General features: G+C 39.4%; 1 protein-coding gene across 1 annotated transcript; it reads left to right on the top strand.

Annotated features, from left to right (window-relative positions):
* Window positions 1–57: 57 nt before the first annotated feature.
* Window positions 58–21025, top strand: KEL (Kell metallo-endopeptidase (Kell blood group); the record flags this gene model as incomplete). The annotated part of the gene is given in 19 exon segments (XM_084275445.1): window positions 58–75; window positions 4718–4859; window positions 6294–6497; window positions 7085–7209; window positions 8078–8224; window positions 8673–8735; window positions 9648–9836; window positions 10188–10333; window positions 12006–12129; window positions 12504–12614; window positions 13677–13775; window positions 14342–14419; window positions 14838–14941; window positions 15867–15977; window positions 18281–18348; window positions 18589–18746; window positions 19529–19810; window positions 19812–19826; window positions 20849–21025. Coding segments are annotated over 19 exon segments (2361 nt in total).
* Between the last annotated feature and the right edge of the window lie 5571 nt (window positions 21026–26596).

The raw sequence follows: 26596 nt of genomic DNA, 5'->3' as shown, positions 1-26596 counted from the left end.
GTAAACTGAGTTGACAACTGTGGTAACCACAGGAGCAAAGCCTGCTCAGCAACAAGGATGAGGACTCTTCCAGAGGTAAGGAAATGGGTCTGTCTTGCAGTTTACTGAGGTACCTTTGTTGCAGCCCTGTCTTTTTCTTCCCCTGTCACAGATACATTGCTTATTGCCCTACGTAACTGGAGCAGCTGAGATTTTGACAGTTTGTATCCAGAAGGGATGTGGGATGTGGTGTGAGTATTTGGGAGTTCTCACCCTACTGTTAGTCATCCTAATGGCCATTCTGAAGCTGTGTTCAGATCCATTTGAAGCACTGACCAATTAGTAGTAGTAGTAGTAATAACAAACTGATTAAATTGCATTTTTATGGTATCTGCCTTTTTTCAACAAATTATTCTAAGAAAGTACTATACAGAAACATACAAACTTTCTCCACACAAATAATTGTGGGTAAACACGGCATAGTTTTCTGAATGTGAGAATGACATAGTAAGTCTAGTTGCTCTCCCGGTAGTACAGTGTCCTTCTCCTTATTTGATGTCTTATATAAATAGCTTGTAAAATAATTGCATATTTACAGACAAAATAACACTGAACTGAAATGCTAGCTCAGAGTTTCTAAAATGTATAAAACATTCAAGGACACTAGAGATAAGTAAAGTTTTCTATATAATTGAATAACATAAAAAAAGAAATGTGCACGTTCTGTTATGTTGAGAGCTGCTCAGTGTTACAAGATCTTTAGCTGTAATACAAAAATGTTACTTTATTTACCTTGTCTCCGTTTTTCTGGCTGAAGAATTCACATAAATCTTCATTTTGTATATCCATTCTCATATTTCCATCAGAAAACAACTAAAATTTTAAGTAGTTGCTGTCTATTGTTATGCTTTAAACTTTTAGTAGTCCAGAATATAATTCTGCAAACTTTGTTTAGTTTCTCATGTTAGCAGGTGCTATGTTTTGAACACAAACTAGAATATTATTTCTCAATGGCACTTAATGTGCCCAATTTATGTGCTTAAGCAATTTGCTGACAAAAGGTAAATTTAAGACAACATTGAAGTTTTTGTGACTATTGGAGCTTTAGTCTGAAAACATGTCATCCACATGACTAATGTGATAAACACAATTTGGGTAACAGCCAAAGTCAGAAATTCATGAATAATCTACTGACTGAAAAAATAACAACTACTCAGGCAAGTAGTTTTGAAAAATAACTCCAATTCTCCTTGCCTTTGTTCTCTTTATTTTAATTTACTTTCTCTTCCCAATTATTAGTTTCTTCTTTATTCTGCAACAGCACTAAACACTGGGAAAATGCAAAGTCAGGAAGAAATAGGCAGAAGAACTTTAAACTCCCTGCCGAATGCAGGAATGGTTCCTAAACAGAAAGGAGCTGCTTGAATGAAAATCGAATTCTTGGGCTGATTTAGTTGCATCAAACAGTTATTGCTTAAGTGATAACAGTACTTGACAAGATTCTACTAGCCTAAACCATGCTCACATTCTAATCAGATTATTCATGTAGTACAGACATTCAAAATTATTCATTTTATAATTGAGGACAACTAGAAGTCAGCTTTTAGTGATTTTACACGCACTTGATCTCACTTAGCTACAGTGAAGCCATTTAAATTTGAGTACTTGTACATTCTTAAAAGCAAAGTATGTAAGAACTGAAATTGTACTGGAAATTGCATTCATCTTCAATTTAATGCAAATATTATTTTATCTCAATTATAATTGAGGCTTGTACGGAAAAGCTTTATCAAAGAATAAAGGCTCTTTATCAGAAGTTATACCTTTATCAGAAGGTATATAGAGAAATGCTTTTATCAGAAGGTATTTCCTTATCAGTAGCTTTGTCAGAGTACTGAAAGAGTATATATATATCTGTCTAGGTTTCTTTAATCTGGTGTCATGAAAAACATACAAGGGACAACTAAGTATGACTGCCCTCCTCTTTCTTCTAGGTTTATATAGGTCCACAAGTTTTTTTCAAGTCCAGCCCCAGTAACAGAGGCAAGACATTCCTTATGGAATGTGAAGAGTTTGAAAAGCACTTCTTTATCCTTATGGCTCACATAACACAGACCTTAATCCAGTTTCTATGTAGCAGTACACAAACAATTTCCATTCCCGTCTCCTTTCAAAGTATGCTATTCCTTTGGGATATGCTGTTCTCAGCCAGATACTTCTCTAGTAGTTTCCCATTAAAGTCTTGGGGAGGACAGCCTAGTTCTCTTACAGATTTTTAAAAATCTGTAATTTGATGCATTTTCCATTTCAAAAGGAAGCTAATGTATAGGCCTGTAATAGACTTAGTGTTAACCAGAAGTTGGGCATAAATTGCAATACCAATTGAAATACCAATTTCTTGTTAGCATTTCCACAGCCATGCCATTTAGTACTTGAGAGAAACAGATGCCCTCTGATAACACGAGACAAAAAAAATTGTAAATATTTCATGGTAGGAATAGGTCAGATTTTCAATGTGAAAAACAAATCTACTGAAACAGGGAAGTCAGAAGCATTATGAATGTAAAGCATTTACTCTTAGATGGTGAGAGATGAAGGCTTGCACATTGAAGAATACAAAAGTATTCTTCCTTTCCAGCCAAGAAAATTTTTTCACTCACCTGACACACTTTTAGGTCATGACACCCTCTACTTAAGGAGTAAAACTGAAGTGTTTCACTACAGGGGCATATGAAAGGAATTTGGTTTTCTTCCTTTATATTTCCTACACTGCACTTTGCCAGTATGATCATGCATGCCAGGATTCACTTGTATGCACTTGCTCTCCATGTAGTTATTCTGTAACCTTCCTAAAGAAGTCAGGAGAATTGGATTTTCAAGTGACAAAAGCAGCTACGTATTTAACCTTTGTTAGCAGCTTCAATGAGTCAAGTAAACTGACATATACTTTTGAGACACTTCTGTTAATCACTGAATAAAACGTACATTTGAAAGATACAAAATTATGAGTTCTCTTTCTATGTCTTTCTGTGTTTTCTGATAATGTTTTTGTACAGGAATTGTACATAGTATATTAGGCAAGATGGTTAACAACAGACTCTTTAATTGCCTTTCCTCAGGCCAGGTACTTCATTCTTGTAGGATTTTGCTTTATTTCTTCTTTTGGTTTTATTACTAAATATTTGTTTTTTGGGACAAAGAACATAGACATAGATACTGAGCATGGTGACAAATGCAGTTTAGCTGCTGCATATCAGGGAGCAGCAAGTGTAGATAGGGGAAGACAGTCTAGACCCAAAGAGTCAGCACAAGATGGACAGGAAGTAATGACTTTACCATCAAAGGGTGCACCCCCAGAGTACCAGGATGAATGAGGACAAGCCAGGGTCAACTAAGTGTGTAGATTACCAGTCAGTTCATTGTGAGGATGCAGGTCCAAGGTCAAGCCTGCAGAATCAAGTCTGTATGTTAAATTCAGGATCCAGATCAATGAAGTACCTGGCCAGCCAGAGGCATGGCTGCTGTGGCTCCTACTGGTAGCACAGATTGACATTATGCATGAGAGTTGCAAAAAGCAGCTCCCAAGTGAACAAGTGGGCACCTCCACCAAGGCTGCTTCTAAATTTTTCTCAAAGAGCTCCAAGGTGTGTCGAGGTTTCTCAAACAGCTTGCTTTTATCAAAGAAGCAGGCCTGAGCCCAAGGAGCTAAATTTGAGGCTGTAGGGAAAATACAGGCCAGGCCCTGACACTTAAAACAGCACTTCCATCAGTTTTCACACCTATGAGATTTACTCCTTGCTTGCTATACTGTTTCTTTTCTTACCGTCTTCCGCCTAGGTTTTCCATTATTTTCTGTTTTTTCCCCTTCTGTCTTTTTTTCTCTCTGAATGTTCTTGTTCAGTCATTCAGTCATTCCACTTTTCTTTTTTTTTTTCAGTTTTTTCCTTTCCTTACATTACCAGGATCCATTCTCATGTCTGTTCTCTTGTAACCTGACCTCCAGTCCCATGTACATCAAAATACATAGAAATACAGAGCAAATGTCATTTTATCTAACTTTATCCAAATGGATATTAGGAGTGTATCCTAAAATAGTGATCTAGCTTCCTTTCCAGTCAATGGAGAAAATGGAAGCTTTGGAGGATGATTCAGCTCATTGGATGTCTAAAATAAGTTTACACACAGAGTATGAACACATATCAGTTTAAGTGAACTAAAACCTGTCTGTATATAACATCTTCTCTGTGACTCACAGCTTACTGCAGTTTTTAGAACAGGGCAAATCTTTTCTCCCACTTGAACTGGACTAGAGGTCTGAAAGTGTAGCTCAGCTTTCCAGACTGTAACAGAATAAAGAACCATGAGCCCTATCCATCCTGTAACTATTTCTATGGGCTTAAAAATGCTTTGATATTTTCAGGACATATGCAAGGTGATTCAATAAACTAGAAGGAACTATAGAGAGACAGGTTTTCTCATGGTAAGATGGATTTTTGATAAATAATTCATAACACTGTGGAACAGCTGTAGTTTGAAAAGACAAGGAAATAAAAGAGATGAGAAAGCTCCAATGAGTACAGTCACCTAGATGACTTGGATGACTTGATATTCTGGCAGTAGTCCTGTGAGTGGTTTTTCTGGTAGATTATGTTGAAAATGGAGTATATAACCACTGCTAGCATTAATATGAATTTTTCTTTCTTAATTTTTTTTCTCTTTGTCATTTTTCTCTCTTTAGACCTGTGACCGGGAGCTGAGTACAGGTGCAAAGAAAGAACAATGCCTTCAGGGAAAAAGCCTACTTCTGTGTACACTTCTTCTCAGTACTCTCCTTGGCTTTGCATTGCTTATCACCTACATCATGATGACTTGTGGTCTAGGTATAATATGGGATAACTACTTCCTCCCTTCCTCATTTACCCCATTTATTAACCTCTTTATCTTCTATCTGCCACCATTGTGTATTAGACTTAACATCTGAGTTAAGAAACAGACAGACTTTCAGAATCTCGAAGAATCATAACTCTGGGATTAAATATGGTGTACTTTTCTGCCATGTCATTTTGGGAAGAGATCCTCTCACTTCTCCTCCTCCTCCTCCTCTACCTGACATTTAATATGCCTGGGCTCAGTTTTGAGGGAGAGGGCATCATTATGTTGTTTTACATATCAACATTGTGTCATGCTCTGTCTGTAGTCACTTCCAGGAAACTGGACTGAATCTGGAATATAGTGCTCCTCCTCAGCCTTTCCATTTCTGACTTAGTAATCCTAGTCCTAGATTTCTAGCACATACCAGTGCAGTCATAGCATAGGAAGAAAGGCCATAGTCTCTTGTCTATGGGGTAGCTGTGAGCATAGACCAGAAATATTAATTTGCCTTTCAAATTTGCTAAACAAATATCTGCAGGATGGTCCACATAAATGTAGCCTATAGAATGCTTAATAGTGAAGATGCATTTATATTGGTGGACATAGATATTCTTTGTTTCCAAATAAATATTACTGACTTTTCATATATAGCATTTTTTCTTTAGCCCGTTATGTGTTGGAGACCGCTCACCACAGGGATCAAAGAAAAACTGTTAGTTTAGATCTTGTCTATTTCCACTCTGCCTATCTCTTCCCATGTCAACTGTTAAAACCATAGTATGGAAAATCTTAGTTTGATTTACAAGTGGCTTATTTCAGTAAATAATTGATCTGATCTCATGTTGACACAAGGCAGTGAACCAAAATGAGTACACATACCCAGTGATTTGCAGCAGTTTAGATAAGGGAGTTGTAGATCAAAGCAAGATGTACTAGAAAGTGCACTGTTTTAACAAATGCCATTGCTGAGAAATGTTTCCCATGCTTGAGAATCTCCCTCCACATTTTAAACTTATCTTCTCACTTTTTCTGTGCTATGTTCTTTTGCTTCATGTGTTGACTCCATCATTTGCTTCTTGTTTATGATTTGGCCAAATTTGGCCAATTCAGAGAAAATGCACTGAGAAGGCAAAATAGTCCAATCTGTGACTGCCTAGATAGTATGAACAGAGGACACCACCTCTGGACTGATAACCTGTCCTTTATTTAAAAAATCTCTCTTATAAAGTGCAAAGGCCATCTTCCTGTGATGCGAAATACAGAACACATTTTGTTCCATGTTCAGCAAAAATTTAAAAGAAATTCAATGCTCTGTACAAAAAAAATTAATTGTTCTGGAAGAAATGACCAACAGATAACTCCTCTTTTTTTTGTTGTTGTTTGGAGCTGTTCTTACTCTTCACTGTCACTGCTCAGTTCTCTTCTCTTTGCTTCCTGCTCAGGATCCTGTGATGAGGAGCTGCGTCTTACACTATTGGCCAGATTCCTTAATTCTAGGAATGACTCTGCAGACCCCTGTGAGGATTTCTACAAATACGCCTGTGGCAGCTGGGAAGGCAAACATTCAAACAGAACTGCAGAAGAATCACTAAATGTATTTGATGTGTTATTGGAAGAAAACCAGTTGATTCTGAAAAGGCTTTTAGGTAGGGACAAGTGATTGGTGTGTTACCTTCAGCATCTTCCTCGGTCAAAGGAGAGAATACTAACTGAAAGCACAGTTGTTCCTAACGGGGACTGAGTCCACTCTTTTTGTTCCTCTGTCATTACAGGTAGATTTATTCTTAAGCATGTCATATTACAATAGCAGCATTTTAAACATTTTTGTTCCCCTTGAAAAGGGTAACAGATGAAAGTAAAACTTTAAAATTCTGACAGCAGCAAAAAACATTTTCCTGTTGTCTTGTAAAAGTAGATCCTTTCTGCTGTGCTTGTCTGAATGTGCACTCTAGTCATGCCTCCTGACCCCATGTGAGACTGAAGCCTAGATACTCAAAATCTTCCTGTTGTGTTTCTATTTCCATACAAAGAAACTCATATCTCGCCTCAGGAAGTCATGACACTAGAAGGTGTCTTTCTTTGAACAATTGTGGGAAGTGTGGATATATTTAGTATATTGTTCTGAATCAAAGTGCAGTGTAATAATTTCTTACAAATTTCCTCTGCTCTAATATTGCCCCATCTTTTTTAGTTTTTAACCACTTGCAGTTTTTCATCTTTTTTTTTTCTTCAGAAAGCTCACACTTCGGGATAAGAGGCTCAGCTAAGGAGAAGGCAATCCAGTTCTATCGCTCCTGCATGGATACCCAACAGATAGAATCCCAAGGAACTGAACCATTGAAGAACCTCCTAAATCAGGTGAATGTGCAATTTCCTCTTCCTCCAAAAGATAATTGCTGTGGGGAAATGAAAGTGTGAAGTTAGGGTCATATGGTCCTACATGATGGAATTTTAATAGCATCTGGCCCTGAAATAATCTCATGGTTCACAGTACAAATTCTAAGTGATAAATCTTCCAGCTTTAAATGCTGCTTCAAGATTTAACTTTCTGACATAAGGTACCTGAATCATGATATAACCATGACATAACACATAACACATGACCATAACACATTACTTTAGGGCTGTGCAACAACCAAGTCTGTAAAGAGGGATCACTTTTAGTTTCAGAGGATCAGTTCAATAGGATCCAACATATAGACCACGGAGCATCTTCAGAATGGGTGAAATTTTTTGTCTAATATCTAATGACCAGGGTTCAGGGGAGCTTGTTTAAAGAGGAAAATGCTTCCCTTCCCATTCTGAGTGACTCCTCTCAGTGCTGGGGAGGGGCATACACTTATGCCCTGTCTCCACGGAGGATGCAGAAATATCCAGCAGCAGGACCGGTAACTGCAGGCCCACCAGTGAATCTGCTTGTCAGGGAGGTGGGACCTGTAAACACCAATCCCTGATTGTCTTTCTGGATGACTGAACACCTTGTGTTTATAACTATAGTTTCTTTTCCCTGTCTAATATTGCAGTTCATTGTTTTGCTTAAATGAAAGTGACAGGTCATTTTAAATCCAACATGTAGAAATCTTCATGAGCTGTCCCTCTTCTTATTTGCTTTGTTGCTTCTCGTTGTCATAATCTCTGTGCTCATAGGAGTGAAAAAAATGTTTAATAAATATGGATCAAGCAAGTTTTTCTCCCCTCTTGTCATGTTGTCTCCCTCTTTCTCTAGGTTGGTGGATGGAATATCACAGGTGTGGGGAAAGCAAAAGATTTTAATGAAACTCTTCAAACCCTCATGGGCAGATACAGCACCTTTCCCTTTTTCAAAGTACATGTGGGACCTAGCCCTTTTGATCAAAAGACCAATATTATTCAGGTGAGTGTCCTGAAGAAAGAAAAACAGCAGAAAGCACTGGGAATAAAGAGTCAGTTACACAGCCCATGAGACCCAATGTTGCTTAAACTGAGGCTATGTTCTTCTCTGAGTACTTTTTTCCTAAATTTCAGTAATTTTTTTATTTTGTTACATAAATAGTGCTTATTTCTGAAAAATGAGCAGAGGAAGAATAAATTGCTTAGCCTCCCTCATCTCTTCTGCCTGAACGGTATAGATTGTATTTCATCATGGAAGGATCTGGTTCTTCTTGTGTTCATGGGTATGACTAGTACAATAATGGATTCTAAATGCTAAGTGTCAAATACACATAATGCACTATGAATTTTGCATCTCACTGTTGTGGTTTAAACCTGGTTGGCAGCGAAACACCACACATTTCCAGTGTTTCTGGGAATAGTGGGATGTTTTTTCTTTACTCCTTTTGCAGATTGACCATCCTGAGTTTGAGATGCCACCTGAGAATAAATTCAAACAGAAAAAATATCTTGAGGTAACATATCAGAGGCTGAAGAAAGGTAAAATAGCTGTTTGGTGTAGGGAACTCCTTGAATTGCTTCCTGGTTCAGAGTGGTCTGTTTCCACGGGTTACGGTCAGTGACCTCTGAAAATGTCTCCAGAAGGAATTCTTTACAAAACTGTCACTTTTCAAAAAAGATATTTTGTAAACTGTAACCCACTTTTAGATGCCAGGTCTACACTTCTAGTATAGAAATTGAATGTTTAATAACTAATATGAACCTGGGCTTCCCTCTAGTTTTCACCAAGAGTGAATGTTTTTCTTAAAAATAGTTCATGTCCAGAGTAAGGCTTTAGAACTTTAGCAAGCATTTTAAAAGTTACTTTAAAATGTTTTAACCTAAGCTAGGGAAATACGTTCTTTCACCATGGCAGTTGTTGCAACAAAATTAATGTTGTCACAGTTCTGCCATTCTTGTGAGCTTTATAAAAGCTGAGTTAATGTCAGTTTCTAGAGTCTGAGTCATCCAAAAAACAAGTCTGTCTAGCCAACACAAGCATTACTTTGATACCTCACAACCATGGAAGCAAGTAGCTGGCATTTTCTCTCCATCAAAAATTCTGGCTTATTTTATCACTACATCTCTCTACTTTGACTCAAGAGATGGTATGTCCACATCTTTAAAATGGTTCCAGAATTTAATGTAATTGTTAGATGGGACTTTTGGGAATTCAGTGTTCTTCACTGAGAGAGGAGATGTACTTCACAAACTGTATTCCACATGAAGAATTGCATAAGGATATTGTGGTGAAGACAACTTTTAAGACTGGGCCTGCAGTGATTCTGAAAGATTGAAGCTTATATGGGCAAGATGGATGGATGGATGGATGGAGTGACTAATTTTCAGTCATGTTCCTCCCACTGGTCATATGCTCTGCATTACAGGTTCTCCGTGTGTATCTGTCATATTTGAAGAAACTAGGGATCCTACTTGGCTGGTCACAGGATGGTCCCCCTGATTCCTTTTCCCTTACTTTGTCCTTCATCTCTAACCTCCAGCAAGTTGTTACCCCACTGCAGGAAAGACAGCAGAGGGGGATGCTGTTCTTTCGCACTACAATTAGGGAGCTACAGGTATGTATACCTTAGATCAACACAATTTAAGTGTGACATTAACATTCTGAATATCCAAATCAAAAGAAGTATGAGAAACTGTTTAGTTTGCAACTTACTCTTGGAGTCCATTGAGCTTTAGATAACCTATTCATTTACAGTGTTTTACTGACTCTCTCCCCTCACCACTGTTATTTCAGTTTAAAAAAAGTAAATTCTCCTTCTCTACTATCATTGAATCCTACATGATAAAACAAATTTAACTTGTTAAAAGTGTCTGTTAATAGCATTAGGGAAATTATCCCAGTTTCCTTATTATTTCTTGTTAATTTAGATTCATAGTTCAACAAGTAAGTTTTGTTTTACTTCTAGGAAAAGGCACCTGCTATTGACTGGCTGTCATGTCTCCAGGCTGTCTTTCATTCTATGCCGATGACCCTCTCTCAGCCAATTGCAGTGCATGACATGGATTACTTAAAAGGCATGTCACAGCTCATCAAGCAATGGCAGAAGGAAAGGTAAGAGTCAATATCTGTACCTGTAGTTGTTTGTCCTGCAAGAAATTAACTTCAGATACCATAAATTAAAGAGATCTGTGTTAGAGGAAGTTGCTCATGTACATACCACATATCCTGCTCCTCCTCTCCTCTCCACCTGATCAGTAGTGGTCTATACTAGTGAAATATAGGCATGTACACACACAATATGGATCGCTCCAATAGCTGTTCATAGGTATTTAGTCTGTCCAGAAGCTGGCTCAGGATCCCATGGTGTTCACAGCTGGAGGCACCTGGATATATGAGGCCTGGAGTCTTCCAGCCCTACTTTGGTTACTGCTAGTCTACACTCTTCCTTTTACGAGCACATACATACAAGCAGAACTCTCCAGTAGCTGGTCCAAATCTCTAGTCTCTCCAAAAGCTAACTCTAAGACCCCAACTTTCTCCAGCAGTTAGCTTGAACAGAAGTCCTTCCATCAATCAACTCTCCTTGTCTCTTCAATATCTGAGCTGGTCTTGCAGCTCAGAAGGCCAATGGTATCCTGGGCTCCATCAGAAGAGAGGTGGCCAGCAGAGACAGGGAGGTGATTGTCCCTCTCTACTCTGCCCTTGTGAGGCCCCATCTGGAGTCCTGTGTCCAGGTCTGGGGCCCGAAATACAAGAAAGATGTAGAACTGTTGGAGAGGGTTCAGAGGAGAGCCACAAAGATGATAAGAGGGCTGGAGCACCTCCCCTACAAAGAGAGGCTGGGGGAGCTGGGCTTGTTCAGCCTGGAGAAGAGAAGGCTGCAGGGGGGACCTCATTGCAGCCTTCCAGTACCTGAAGGGAGCATATAAACTGGAGGGAATTCAACTTTTTAAAAGGGTAGACAATGAAAGGACAAGGGGGAATGGATTAAAACTAAAGAAGGAAGGTTTAGATTAGATATTAGGGGGAAGTTTTTTACAGAGAGAGTGGTGAAGTGCTGGAACAGGCTGCCCAGAGAGGTGGTGGATGCCCCATCCCTGGAAGTGTTCAAGGCCAGGTTGGATGGGGCCCTGGGCAACCTTGTGTAGATCCAGGCCTGGAGTTGGTGTCCCTGCCTGTGGCAGGGAGGTTGGAGCCCTATGGTTCTCTTCCAACCCAGACCATTTTATGATATTATGATTCTATGATCCAGTCCTAGCCACCCCTGCCCCACCCCTGCAGTACAATGTTATTTAAGAATATCATTTAATAAGATAGAACAGATTCTGATGACCAAGTTTACACTCAACCATTCCCTCTTGCCACCTTCCTCTCCATTTTCACACGTGTTTCCTTCAAAAAATCATGACACTTCCCTTTTTCTGCCTTTGATTCTTCCAATAAACATCCCATATTTTCTCATGGAATCCCATAGACCCACCAAAATATTGTATAATAAGCTTCATCTAGTCCAAAAAATGTTCTTCCTCCTGCTTCCTGTAAAGAATCCTGTGCCCCAGCAAGCAACTGTCCTTTGAATGTTTACCTTGTTCTGGGAGAGAGTTTCTTTAGTTGATTGATGCCAAATCTTCCTCCTTTGATTGCCCTAGGTATAGCCCCTTTCAAAGTACTTTGGTGTCATTGTTCAGCTCACTAGGGTTCCCCTGCCTCATATTATTTCTCTGACACTTGCCAGGCCTCTGTGTTTATAGTGAATGTCTTTTAAAATTTCATTTTCCTACAGGGTCCTTCACATTTATATGATTGTTTGTCTGGTTGGGACTCTGTCCCCAGCACTTGACAGTCGATTCCAAGATGCACGCCTGGAATTATCTAAGATTCTGTATGGGAAAATGGGCTCTAGAATGGTGAGTTATCTTCAGTCTTCCCAACAGCTGAACACTCTAGGGCATGCCTTCTGGATGTCCTCTTGATGTCTCCTCTGGGTGGAGTTTCTTAGACTTGTGGAGAAAAACTACTTTCTTTGGCCATTAAGTGTTTCCATTTTCGCAAAGAAATGTGAGAGAAGACATGACACACAAAACTTTACCGAGCTAAATGCACTGTATCAGGGAGTAGGGAACAGTATGTAGGTGGTCACCTTTCTTCTATGCATTTGTCTCAGGTATCATATGAATGTTCATCTTGTGTGAAAGTAAGTGGATATGTTTATATATCTTCTTATTTTCTTCCTATCTCTGTCTTCACCCTCATGTGTCTTTTTCTTTTTCTGCTCTTACAGATCCCAGCTGAGCGCTGGAAGGAGTGCTTGACTTATACTAGTTCTTTCTTTGAGCCAGTTCTAGGGCAGATGATTGTACAAGAAATTTTCCCTCAGCAGACCAAGGAACTAGTAAGTTATTTTTGGTTATTAATCTTATTTACACCCAATCAGATCTCAGTTTCAGCTCTTTCTTTGACATGTCAATTTCAAATTACATCAAGGCAGCAAAATCATGTGTAGGTCTAATACATTTTTATATATCCCTATACTTACTCACTTTACCTGCTTTTGGGGGAATGAAAGATGTCAGAACAAGACACTGTTGTCATTGCTAGAACAACCAATGCATAAATATCAGTTATTATCTTTATCTCAGTTATTAGCAAAGTCATGTGTGTAGCACCAATATCCCTACAAATGCATGCAATCTCCATGTGCTTCCTGGAATTACAGTTAGTATTAACAGTATTCATCACTAATCTGACATATTTAAATACAATTTTCAATTGCAAAACCATTAAGTCATCATGTAAGCAGTTGTACAGAAACAAATCAATGCCAAAACATTCTGATTGAATCCACAGTAACACATGCCTGCAGTGTGGAAGATTTCTTTTATCCTTTGATAATTATAGTTCCTTTTTCTTTTGAGAGAATTTAGTGTAAGCATCAGGTTTTATAGAATTTCCAGTGTACGAAATGACAAAAGAGAATAACCTGAAGAAAAGTTAATGGGAAAACTAAGACTACATGCTATGAAGCACTAAGCTGAATGAACAAAACAACTTTGTGAAGGAGACACTCAGATTGCCATAACTTTGGATAGCGAGACACCAGCATGAAATACTTGTGGATATTGTACTTTCATTTTACTCAAAGAAGTGGGACAATTCTTTGGTCCATTCCTATTTCAGTAAGGGCTGAGTGAAAAAGAATCATATTTCCCTCTTAGTTTCAGTGAGAGGCAAGATGAAAAGATATGTGGAAGAGAATGGTGAGGCCCGTGAGGAACCACTGAATGCCAACTAACTTTAGCCTAAGTCATTGTGGAAACTGAAAACTCTCCTTCATCACATGAGGAGGAAATTTGCTGCTTCTTGTGGTTGAAGTACTGGAACATGGGAAGACAGTAGCAAAGCCTGAACTATGTTTTTCTGCAGTTTGGAACATGCCTTCTTTTCTTCATGGCAGGCTGAGCAGATGTTCTCTGAGATCCAAGATGCCCTCTATGGACAACTGGATCAGTTGGAGTGGATGGATGAACAGACTCGACAAGAGGCTAAAGTCTTGGTGTGTGCAGAAGGCAGCAATAAGCAATTACTGAGGTCTTTCTTTCTCTGAAGCCTTTGGAGAAGGAATGGAAGGCGCCTGCATCTTCACATATTCCTACCTGCTTCTACAGGCACACAATCTTAAATAGATTTCTTATACACCCTGAAAATTGTAGATGGTTTTGTAAGTGCCATCACACACATGTGATCATATATTTATGTTTGAGAGGCATCATATATTGAGGCGTGGTGAGGCTACATTCTTTTTTGTCTATGGATACTCTGAATTAATTGTATTGAGATACAATTCAGTTTTATGCACCCAGAGAAGTTAAAAACTATAAAGCTGAATGCCAGAAAATAATGCTATAAAGAAGAGGACTGTAACATTAGGCCTAGGTCTTTGAGTTAAGAAAGCAGAGAGAAAATGTCTTATTGAAAGAGAGAAGCTGTCATTCCGAAGGGCAGATTCACAGATCATATTTAGATTGTTTAGAAATAAAGTTCAAAAGGGACTTATAGAATGTAAAGCCTTCTATTGATCATATTTCCTTTTGTTCATTTGTTTGTTTGTTGTGATTTTAGGTTTCCAAACTACAGGTGGAAATTGGCTATCCAGCTCACATACTCCAGACTAACAAAGTGAACCTGGAATACCAGAATGTGAGTTACATAATGTAAAGATGTCTGCCTTATTATTGGCAGTTTACCTGCATCAACTTATATTTTGCCTGCTGCTAAAGAGGGTGTGATCTCTGGAGCAATGCATATTTTCTGCTCTTCATTTTCTGAGAACATATTGGTCCAGAGAACCTTCTTGGTTCTAAATTGTTGCTTATGCTGTCTCCTCCTTAGAGTGGCTGGCCTGATAGATATTGATTGTGATCTGCTTGTATAATCTGTATAGCCTGCAAATAACATTCCAGTCATATCTTAACTTTAATGTCTTTAGAACTGGGAGAGAAAAAAAAACCTTTCCATTGGTTTGTCTTTTTTTGACTGATGGGACTTTTTCTTATACTGTACAACTCATTCCTTGTCCATGGCCTGTGACAGTCAAATTATTTGTCTCTTCCCTCAGTTGAATATAAATGAAAACAGTTTTCTCCTCAATGTGGTGGCTTGCTTGAAAGTACTGAGGGAAAATTCCTACTTGAAACTCCTTCAGCATCATTCACAAGATAAGTAAGTGTCAGATACTGATCTGAAAAATCTAACAGAGTAACATACTCATGAACTAACTAAGGTTGGGAGGGACCTTAGATTACCTAATCCGACCCATCTCCAAAAAGTAGGATCAGCTAGATCAGATCACTCAGGACTGTGTCCAATTTTAAGTCAATATCTCTTTAACTGGGGAAGAGGAAGCCAAGAGAGGGGGAGAGGGGAGGGATGAGGGAAGGGTAGAACTGGACACAGTACTTCCAGATGTGTTTTAACCAGTCCTGAATAGAGAGATAAGATCACCTTTCTTGACCTGCCAGCAATACTTCTGTTGCAAGACAAGAGGCTTTTGTCCTTTCTGCAAGGCTGTATTTCTGCATCCTGCTTAAAAAAGCCTAGAATTTGGCAGTCTGTCTTGTATTCAGACCGAGATCATGCTACCAAAAAAACCCACGCTTGTGGAGCCCCAGACTTCTGAAAATAAGAACATTTTCCCCGTAAGCCATTGAGTAAGGGGATAACATGCTCCTGGACTTAGCAGCAAAGCAAACAGCAAAGCTGCTTTGATGATGTGAATGCTGCCAGGTTCACCACAAAGGTGGGCATAAGATGCTGCAGAACACAGGCAGCATTGACAGGCTTGCTTGGGACCTTACATTACCTGAAGAGTATTCTGTACAGGACTGCATAAGAGGATATTAATCCGGACTTACTTGACAGGGAGGTTGAGAGGGTAAATACCTTGATGAGTACAAAAGCTAAGTTGCTAGACCTGACTGTCTGTAAACAAATAAAAGCTTATTTCAAATACCTTTAATTCTAATAATGTGAATTTAATAATTTGGTGCTACTGTATAAACCATTTTTGCAAGCCCTGTGGAAGAAAGGAACAATGTATGAGACAAGGAGTTAATAAATTCTCTCATTTATCTTTTTTTGGTTCAAGCTGGCTTGTGTCCCCCTGGACTGTGCATTCATACTACTCAATAAGGCACCACATGGTGGTCTTTCCTGCTGGAATGTTCCGCAGCCCGTTTTTCCACATGGAATTTCCCAGGTATGGAGGGGCTGCAAAGATGAGAGCTGAAGGTAGTCCCTTGACTGCACCATGTTTCCCGGAAGAATCTTAGCGGGTCTGTCTTTAACCTCTTTTTCTTACTGCATCCCAGAAAGACACAGTAAAGGGGGGAAACAGCTTTTCCTGAAGCTGGATAGATACTGCCTTATGAATTCTGAAAGAGTGGGATTATTAATTTGCTGGAGCAAAATCAGAATCTAGGTAAAACTAAGATAAGCCAAGTATATTAATTCAGAGCGAAGAGGCAGAAGTCTCATGTAGGTTAATTGCAAAGAAGGTATTTCACCTTTGCCTCTCATTTTCTAGATTCCAAGAATTCCTGAAATCTAATCCAGAGAAATCTAACCCAGAGGAAATAGGAGCTTCACAGAGCAACTTCTTGTCAGAAGTCTTTTTCAAATGGATCAAACACAGTTCTTCTCTTCCCTTTTTAAAAGAAACCTCTAATAAGCAAATACATTATAAATTCCCAGTCTTCTCCTGCAACAACACTTCTGTAGACCACACTCTTACAGTTGGATTATTTCATTATATGGAGAAGACCTGTTAAGCAATATTTTTCTCATATTTAAATAGTTAACTGTTAAAATATTACTTCCCTTTTTTCTGGCATAAGAATGGATAGATACTTCTCCTAACCCCACTGCACTGAAAGATAAACTCACACTGTGGCAAGAGGCTGAAGTTTGAAAGAAATACGTTTCAGTTAAAAGTAACAATTTTCTCCATTGTGATCTTCTACCACTGACTGTATGACATCTTTTAGTGCTTGCATATTTAATAAATTCATTATAGTATGAAGAACAGGACTCCTCAGAAGAGTAATAGAATTTTTTTTCCTTTGGTATTGGCTGTCACCATATTCTTCCTTTCTGAGAAAATGTCTCCTGCTTCTTATTCCTTCTGTATTCCATGACTGTAAATATATTTTTCTCTCTGTCATTCCACTTGAGTATACTGCTAAGTCAAACGTGATCAGCTTTTGGTGAGTTGGCACAATAACATTTTCTCAGATGATGCTCCAGATTTTAAAACTTTTCTGCAAGAGCCAATTCAGATGACTGTGAGGACAGTATTTAAAATAAGAAACCAGCAAAGCAGTACATTTGCTATAGAATCATAGAATGGTTTGGGTTTTAAGGGACCTTGTCATCAGCAGGAGCATCTTTCACTAGATCAATTTGCTCAAAGCTCCATTCAACCTGATCTTAACCATTTCCAATGATGAGGCATCCACAACTTCTCTAAGGAGCAATTATAATTTATCAGTTACAGAGCTTCTGAAAGAGCAGTTCTAAGAGAAGATGAGTTCTTGCCACTTCCTACTGAGTTCCCAGTGATGTAATACTGGTCTATAACAATCATTTCATGCTTTGGCAGTGTTAATCAATGTTTGTAAAGAAAAATATGAACCCATCAATTCATATTATGGAAAAGCATTTTGAGGGTACTCTTACTTGTGTGACTATTTGTAAATTCATTGCATAGAATCATAGAAATTCTGATTCGGAAAGAACTGCTGAAGGTCTCCAGTACAACCTCTTGCTCATAGTGAGATCACCAATTCTAGGCCAGAGTAATTGTACCTAAACACTCAAAATTTTAATTCACCTTGCCAGTTTTATGCATAATTTTTCATTAAACAACTGTTACAAGATTGCTTTTCCAACCATCCTACTTTAGCAGACCTCAAGCTGCATCAGGGCAGGTTCACATTAGCTGTTAGGAAAATGTTCTTTACCAAAAGTGTTATCAGGCATTGGAACAGGCTGCCCAGGAAGGAAGTTGAGTCACCATCCCTATATGTATTTAAAAGACAGGTAGACAAGGTGCTTAGGGATACGGTTTACTAGAGAACAAGTGTGTTTGGACTTGATCTCAAAGGTCTTTTCCAACCTAGTGATTCTGTCTTCTGTGATTAGCAAGATTATTATTGCAGATACTCTTTGTGCCAGTAGTGGTAACTAAGGGCGTATTTCAATAACAGTACACGTCATTAGAGTTAATAATGGCAGAATCTCATTCACACTCTTTATTATTATGATGGCTTATTGATTATGAATAATGAAGCCCATTGTACAATTTTAAGCATTGTTAGAGCAATTTTACACTTGCATTTACATTTTTGCAATGTACCACATCTGAGAGACAATAAATAGAAAGTGCTCCTACGTGTTCTCAGAGTAGAATGTTCCTGTACAGCCCAGAGTTGTGCTCAGTGGTTATAAAGAATGCTCACCTGACCTCTGTCTTTTCAAAAGCATTCTTTTTATATTTTTCAGTGCTGTGAACTTTGGAGCCATTGGGTTCTTCATGGCACATGAACTTCTTCACATATTCTATGGTTATGGTGGGTACCAGCTGTGGTGTCTTTGTTTACTTTTCTAGGTCCCTACTAGTTACTTTCCCTCAGGTGTTCTTACCTTCTGGTCCTGTTAGCAATCTATACATGTCATATGTAGATGAAGTTAAGGAAAGCCCATTCCAGACCATACTGCCTACTAAGAAAATTCAGTGATTAATGTGGGGAATAAAGGTAAATACTAGGAATGCATTTACTTTCTAGGATCTCTTGTTTTTTTCCCCACAGTGCTGCCTGGGGGTTGCCCTACATGCAACAGGAGTGCACTACAGAATTCTATAGACTGCTTGGTTGAACAGTATGAAAGCTATGACTTTAACGTCAATGGTACTTTTACACTCTTGGAGAATACAGCTGACACTGGAGGGCTCACCATTGCTTACCAGGTATTGTAGTCTTACTTCTCTAATCTCATAGTCTGTCCATACAAATCAACTGTTATGTCACATGATTTCTCTGATACATCCCACTCCTACATGCTGCTCCTTGCACACCTGTGCCAGTGCAGCATGTGCTCTGCATGTCCTTTGCTAATCCAGTTATGGCTTCCTTGCGAAGTTTTGCTCAGAACCTCATTATTTTCATGTAAGACTACTTCTCCCCCTCACCTATTCTGGGGTGGGCCTTTCCTTACCTCCCCATTTATGTCATGCATACAGAAGTATGGCATTATTTATATGTTTATTTTATACCTGAGGAATCTGAGATACCAACCGGAATTCAGTGTGGTGGTAAAATCTAGAGAGAATTTTTTTATTTCCTCATGCAGTAGTTCAGCAGTTTAATTAATTACTGAGTGCAGGGTGCTCTTCTTCCATGAAGACTGTTGTGAGGTAGAAGGTCTTTTAATGTTCATTCAAGTATTTGTCACTTTCTTTGAAATTTTAATTCTTTCATAGTCCAATCACCACAACTTCTCTCCTCTTATGAAGTGTGCATGATAGTGTCTGAAATGGAAACCCCTTAAAGGAGTTATGTTGTTATTCTCTTGTGTTAGAGTTAATAGGGGAATGGCCAGCAGCAAGCAGCCTCAGACTGAGGGGAGACACAAACTTGTTAATGTATTAAATATATATTGGATTGATTGATTGATTTCTTTGATAGAATACATGGTTTTGAGACACTATCTGAAGGAGAATTTATTATTATTAATTTTCTCTTTCCACAGGCCTATAAGAATTGGTTGAAAAAGTACAAAGAAGGGAAGCATTTATCTAAGACTGGACTTTCACACGACCAGCTTTTCTACCTCAGTTTTGCTCACGTAATGAATATTAGACTAGTCATGTGTCTGTCTCACTCTCCATTGTCTTCCACATTATTACAGGTCATCTTTCTCAATATTCAATCACTTTTCCTCCTCTTCACAGAACTTGGATTGACTGATGTTTCTGGAAAATCCAGAATCTTATTTAGAAAGCTAAAATTCACATACAGTGCCCCTAACCTGCCTGCAAATTTCTGAAATATACCAAAATTAAGCTGTAGCAGACAAATTGTTTCAGGGAAAGCATGCTTCATTGCCAACTTCTGAGTAATTTGCTTTGCTATCATGAGCAATCAATGTGGAAAATGAAATTTTAGTGGAAAAGGCATATATCTGTCCATCTGTTTCTTTACTCGCCTCTCTGTCATGATGCATATCTAGTTGTCATGTCATTCTGAGTGACTGATAGTGAAAAAAAGATATTAGAGATAAAGAACTAGAAGTACATACACACATAGTTAAAGATTTCTGTTGCAACCTTTTTTAAGGATTTGTGCAAAGATGCACAGTTGTGTGGTTGAGATCCTCATGATACATCATTGGATTTCTGTGCTCACAAAAGTCATACCCTTCCAAGTAACTGTAACGGTGCAAACAGAAAAGTTTTGTGCATGTATTAACATTAGGTCAGAACAGTGTGTAGAAAAGCAATTCTGATATCACAGAGTATTGGATCTTGGTGGCAAGATTTGCACTTCAGAAGCTACCTGACAGCTATTGCATCATTTGTCAATGAATAAAGACTGAAATCACAAAAGTGAAAATGTGAGTTGCCAGTTTAACACCACTAAATTCAAAAAACCTTTCTCCAATCTCTCCAGTGGTAATGAGTTGTGCTTTCCTTTCCCAATGAACAATCATTGTTTTTGCTTAAGAAGCTGAATCTAGACTCTGAGGCTACATCTATACTATTGTTCTAGATGGAGTCCAAATTTGCACGAGCCTGAACTTCAAGGTTGTCTAAATTCCCTGTACTCTGGACTACGCAGTATAGAAAAAGAGCAAATGGCTTGTCAGGGAGATTGAGACAAAGAGTTTAGGGGGAAAAGTCAGAAATTGTGGTGATGAAGTGAAAGATATGAACATTGTTGGCGCCCATGTATGTGTGTTTCCTTGTTTACTCTAGCAGCCTGAGTCACATGTATAGAAACACAAGGAGGCTTAAGTCTTGTTCCCATGAGGAATTTCAGCCAAACTGACTTCTATTTTGCTTCCTTTCAGGCAATGTGTGGATACCAAGATTCTGAGAAACTACAGTCTTCCCTGAACACAGACATGCACAGTCCCTTGCCACTTCGTGTCTGTGGGCCTGTCAGCAATAGCCAGGATTTTGCTAAGCATTTCCACTGTTCCAGTGGATCACCAATGAACCCAGACAACAAGTGCCACATCTGGTAATCTGCATGGAAAAGGAGGAAGAGACATTTGACCCATGAATGTATCACCATCTTCTCAGGGTCCCCTAGGGTGACATGGTGCTCTCATTCACTCCTCTGCCTTAGTTTCTTGTTATCTTTTCCTCAGCAGTTGATGGTAGCAAAATGCTTAATCTTAGCTCGTAAGTGAAGAGGGTCTCATACTACTGCTCTCAGCCCTCTGTCCAAGCTGTGAGAACTCTGGAGTTTAGCAAGAGGACTAGCCAATCTCTAGTAGGCAAGAACTTCTGAGGACTTGTGAACAGAAGGACTGTTCCTCTGTTCAGTGCACTTCCCTGTTTACTATGGCAACCACACAGTCATATTGAATGGACAGGGCAATAAGCTGGAGCTAAGACTTGTTCATGTAAGATTGGCTGTTAGGGAAACTCTACAGGGTACCTGCAAACATCATTAAGTTACCAGAAAGGGAAGAATCATCTTTTCTTCTGCCAATAAATGGAGATAGGTAATATGAAAGACTCGATGACTCCAGTGTTTAGGTTGAAAGCTAAATCACTTAATAATGAACGTTATTGAAAGCCTTCCCTGTTTTGGTTTTGTTTCATCAGCAAAACTCCTATCAGACAAAAGAGGAAAGCATCCCCATTGGTGGGGGAGGGGTATTGTGAGCCAAGAACAGATTGTCTTTCTGCTTGCTTTCTTTTCCAAAAATACTCCTTTTTTTTAGTCTCTATTTAGGGTTGAGGATATGGTTGAGGGTGGAATATGGGACAGTCACAAGGGCTTCTAGAAGTCTCTGAAGACTGGTGTCTGCAGCCATCATCAGGACAACTGGGCTCCATCACATGTAATTATTACTTGGGAAGACAAACACCATCACTCTGAACATCCCCCACCCCCCACCTTCTTTTTCCCTCAGCTTTATGTGCTCAGCATGACATCATATGGTACAGAATATCCCTTTGATCACTTAGGGTCAGCTGTCCCAGCTGTGCACTCTCACAACTCCTTGTGTACCCCCCAGCCCACTTACTGGTGAGGTGGGGTGAGAAGCAGAAAAGTCTGTGGCTCTGTGTAAGCACTGCTCAGCAGTAACAAAAACATCCCTGTGCTGGCAACACTGTTTTCAGCACAAATACAAACCACAGCCCTATACTAGCTACTCTGAAGAAAATTAACTCTGTCCCAGCAGCTCATCCTCTCAGATGATGTCTCTCATCATCTACATCAACTACAGCATCTTATAAAATGTCTTTCACTGCTACATGGTTTTATAAAACAAGACAGGCATGGCAAATCCCCATATATTGTTCGTAGCACAAACAATGGCTTTTCTGTGGCCTACCATATTCCCTGTACACTCCACTGACAAACTGAGTTTACTGCATAAGTGTTTGCAGGTATCTCACTGGAAAAAATAGGAAGAGGATGTCTACCACATAATGAACTGTCAGGAAAGCTGCCACAGCCCCAGGCTGCTCATTGCTCCTTCCCAGAGGGAAGCAGTGTCACTCAAGGATTTCTTGCTTTTGGCTTTGTTGGGATGGCATCAGAAGCTCCCCTCCCTTCCACAGTTTAAGGGCTGCTGAAGCAGAAACCAAATGTTTGAAAGCTTAAAAAAATAACAAGATTACTTTGTTGTCCATCCTAATTTTTCATTGCCTAGAATGGTCTGCTGGCAGACAATTTCATGAAGATATGGTTTGATAGACTGACTTTGAACACTAAATCAAAGTAAGAGCCCAAATTCAAACAGCAAGTCATAAAGCAAAAAATTCATTAAAAAGAGAGCTGCAGTAAGCCACTTTAATAAAGAGCATCCTAATAGTTTTATGTTCAAAGCAGCCTTTAATGATAAATAATCCTGTGTTTGAGAAGGGACTGAAATAATTATCTATGAAATTGCAATGTATAGTTAATTAAGAAGAAAAGGACGATTCACAGATATCCTCATTTTAAATCCTTCTCTGCACAGCTGCCTGATCCAAAGGCAGCTCATGGATCTTTGGTTATTAAACTCATGGATCAGTGGTTTATTAAACGAGATCACTCACAGTATTTCTGATCCTCTTTGTAGTTGCGGAAAGGGCACTAAACAAAATTAGACTGACAAATCTTCCCCTAGATGAAAAGAAAAAGCAGAGCAAAAGAAAAAACCTCCATAATCACTTGTGGAATTTCATGTTATCCTATATATGGACAAGTTTCTGCAGCACATGAATCAAATGTCCTAAAAGCCTGGGTTTTGTATCACCAGGACAACTGCTGAGTATTGGGTTCAAGGTGTCTGTATCAGGCTCAGACAAAATTCAGGGCACTTCTGAGTTCCAATTCATGGCAAACTGCGCTACAATAAATGGTACAACAGATTAACATTTTGTGTCTCTGCACTACGTTTTACTTTTAGACAGGGAGAGACAGAGCAGAAGGGGGATCACCTTAGCCCCATAGCCAGTAATGAGATGGTTTGTATACCCTACAGGGCTTCTGCCCCAGGGATGCCACCACTCTGGGCTGGACAGCAGGAGTACAACTAAAAATAATTAATGTAAAAAAAGGGAGAGAGAGCAACCCATAGAATTGGTGTGAAATGTAGATAATATTGGGGTGAAAATGTGTGATGTCCTACAAAATGAAGGATATTTGAGAAGACTAAGCAATAAAGATCACATCTATGACCTTAAAGCAAGACTAATGACAGCAAACAAGGCTTGCACACTCTTTAACTTTGATCTTGCCTCTATACTCATGGCATATTTTCGAAACAGAGAGTGTTGTCATAAAAATTACATTACACATATGTGGTACTTTATTTACATTAACTAAGTTTCCACTGATTTTAATTAATACAGTCTTTTCTTCAATTTTAGCTTTTAGTGGTTCTTCACAATACAGCTACAGTGATAATATCTGTATGCTGGATCACACTGCATCCTAGGTGGAAAGAGGCTTTCTGGAGAAAGCAGTACTGTGAAAGGAAACTTGCTGAATACCCCAGGGGTTTTTACCTTGCTTTGCCCATTACTTTATACAAAACTGGAAAAGCCACAGAAGCCAGAACCATACTGTTCATCTCATCCCTGTCAATTTGCTGTCTTCTTATTCCTCCCTTCCAGCTTTTTCTTTGCTGTGCCAGTTGGCAGTCCCTGGGCCATGGCTGGGCCAGACACCATACACTGCAGGAATGAACCAAGGCAGCCATGGGGAGAGCTCAGAATGTGCAAAAAGAAGCATTGAATGGTTGGGTTGGAAGGGACCTTTAAAGGCAATCTAGTACAACCCCCCTTCAGTGAGCAGGGACATCTCTAACTGGATCAGTTTGCTCAGAGTCCTATCCAACCTGAACTTGAATGCTTTCAGGGATGGGTCATCTACCACCTCTCTGGGCAACCTGTTCCAGTGTTTCACCACCCTTTCTTCCAGTTTAAAACCATTACCAGTTGTCCTATCACGACAGGCCTTACTAAAAAGTCTGTTGCCCTGCATGATTGGCTGCAAAGCACAACAGATAGACAGTGGCTGTCCCTCCATCCTTTAGCTCACCTTCCATTATCACTCCCCAATTTAATCTCAGTTCCCATACCTCTAGGTTTAGGAACAAACAGCCAGCTATGGAGAAGTGACAGTCAATTCATTCATGCCATTTCTTGTTAAACCAACTTCAGACACATGAGAATCCACTGGGTATGAGCAGAGGCACATTGCAAACTTTGATTTTACAGCAGAGAGCAGTGAGACAATGCCAACATGCCTGTAAAGAAGAGACAGATGTTGAATGCAGTCTCCACACTGTCATCTAGTGGATTTAGCAGCGAGACCCAGAGTTCAGTTTAATACTACACTGAAATTACTGGGCATACTGCTGTTTCACAACACTTTTTTTTTTTCCTGTGCAGATTCTGCATTTTCTCACCCAGTTTTCTTGGGATTGCTTCTTTCTGAATCTCCTTTTTGAAATAATTTTATTCTCTTCATTTTAATCCCATTGTACAATAATCCCTTTATCTTTGGGTTATTGCAATTCCTAGGCAGGTTAGTTCCCCACTGCCAGCCAGTGACTGCAGAATGTCCTTTCCTTTTTCTATGAAAATATATATTTTCTTTACAGTAAGATACAAAAAAGTTTATTTTCTGTGAAAGACAGAATAAATCCCCTTATAGATTTACTGTCAGTAGTATAGGTGCCCTTTGATACCCCTCCATTCTTCAAAGACAGCGAAGAGTCTGTCACTTCACATGGTGTCTCTGCCCCTCCAGGCTCCAGCCCCACACTGTCTGTAGTCTCCTACACAGAGAAATTGCATAAGTACTCAAAGTACTTGAGTTTACTCAAGTAGGGAAATTACATACGATTATGGCAATTATTGTTTGCTTAGCCTAACAAGTATGTAACTAAAATAAACTTAGCAGTATGCAGGTATGATAAATATTAGCAAAGTTATTTAGCAGTACAAGCACTTCAAAATCCTGAGTTCTCCCAGTTCAAGAATTCAAGATGGGTTCTCCCAGTGCAAGATGCAGCTGTTGGCCCTTATGGTCCACATTCATGAGGGGTGTCCCACCTCATGCATCAAGGTGGCCTGGAGATGTCTGCTTTCAGAGACATGGATTCCCAATGAGTCTTCAATGCTGCTCCAATTCTGCTGAGCTTATCTCTTGGTCTTTGATTTTTCCCTTTTATCCTTTCAGTTTCTGTGATCTGTGACCTTCTGTACGTCCTCATTTATGCAGCCAGATTGTACACCATTGTTCCATCTGCATCCTACAGCTGCCATCCTGAGGAGTCAGCTCCCAGGACTCACCCAGAGCTTCCAGCCTGGAGCTCCCAGCACTTCATCCTCACTCAGCAGCTGTTTTAATCACAGTGATTAAATCAGCAATTAGCTAAATATATTAATGCCAGGTCAGCAATTCTATTGCCACTTTACGGTTATACAAATTCAGTGAGTCGCCTAGTCTCTGTCCCAGCAGAAGAAATGCAAAATATGCATGTGTTGGTTTGGCAATTTTGCCAGTGATCTCCACTCAGTCCCTTTTCTGTAGCAAGGGTCTGTGACCTTCCACTGCCTCCAAGCATTTCTCTTTCAAAAACTGAGAAGGGGAAATGACTTGTCAGAAGTTGTAAAGGAAGACTACGAGGCCATTGACATGCAACAGAAAGGGGGCATGAGAAAAAAAGAAAACAAATATTTATACACAGGAAAAACATTTTTCTTTCCCCATTCCCAGACCCAGCTTCACTCCATCACTCCATGTAGTTCTCTGCCCACTTTGTTACCACTGCAGGGTATGGTCAGTCTCTTCATTGAGGCAACAGGCAGTGCAGGACATAGCAGTTTCTCTCTGCTGCTCTTTCCTATGCACCAGTGTAGGTCCTCCATGGGCTGCAGTCTCTTTGGGATGTACCTGCTTCAGCATGGGCTTATCCATAGACTGTAGTTGCTCTGAGGAAGCATCTGCTCCAGTGTGTCCTTCATGGGCAGCAGTTACTTCTGGAGGATATGGTCCACCATGGAGCACCTCCTTCTCCCAACTTTTATGTTCCCTTTGCTGTTTCTCACTTTTTTGCTTTCTTCTTCTCTCTCTCTTT

Source organism: Gallinula chloropus, assembly GCF_964237585.1.
Source record: "Gallinula chloropus genome assembly, chromosome: 1".
Classification (NCBI taxonomy): domain Eukaryota; kingdom Metazoa; phylum Chordata; class Aves; order Gruiformes; family Rallidae; genus Gallinula; species Gallinula chloropus.
This window is presented reverse-complemented; position numbering and strand designations above follow the sequence as displayed.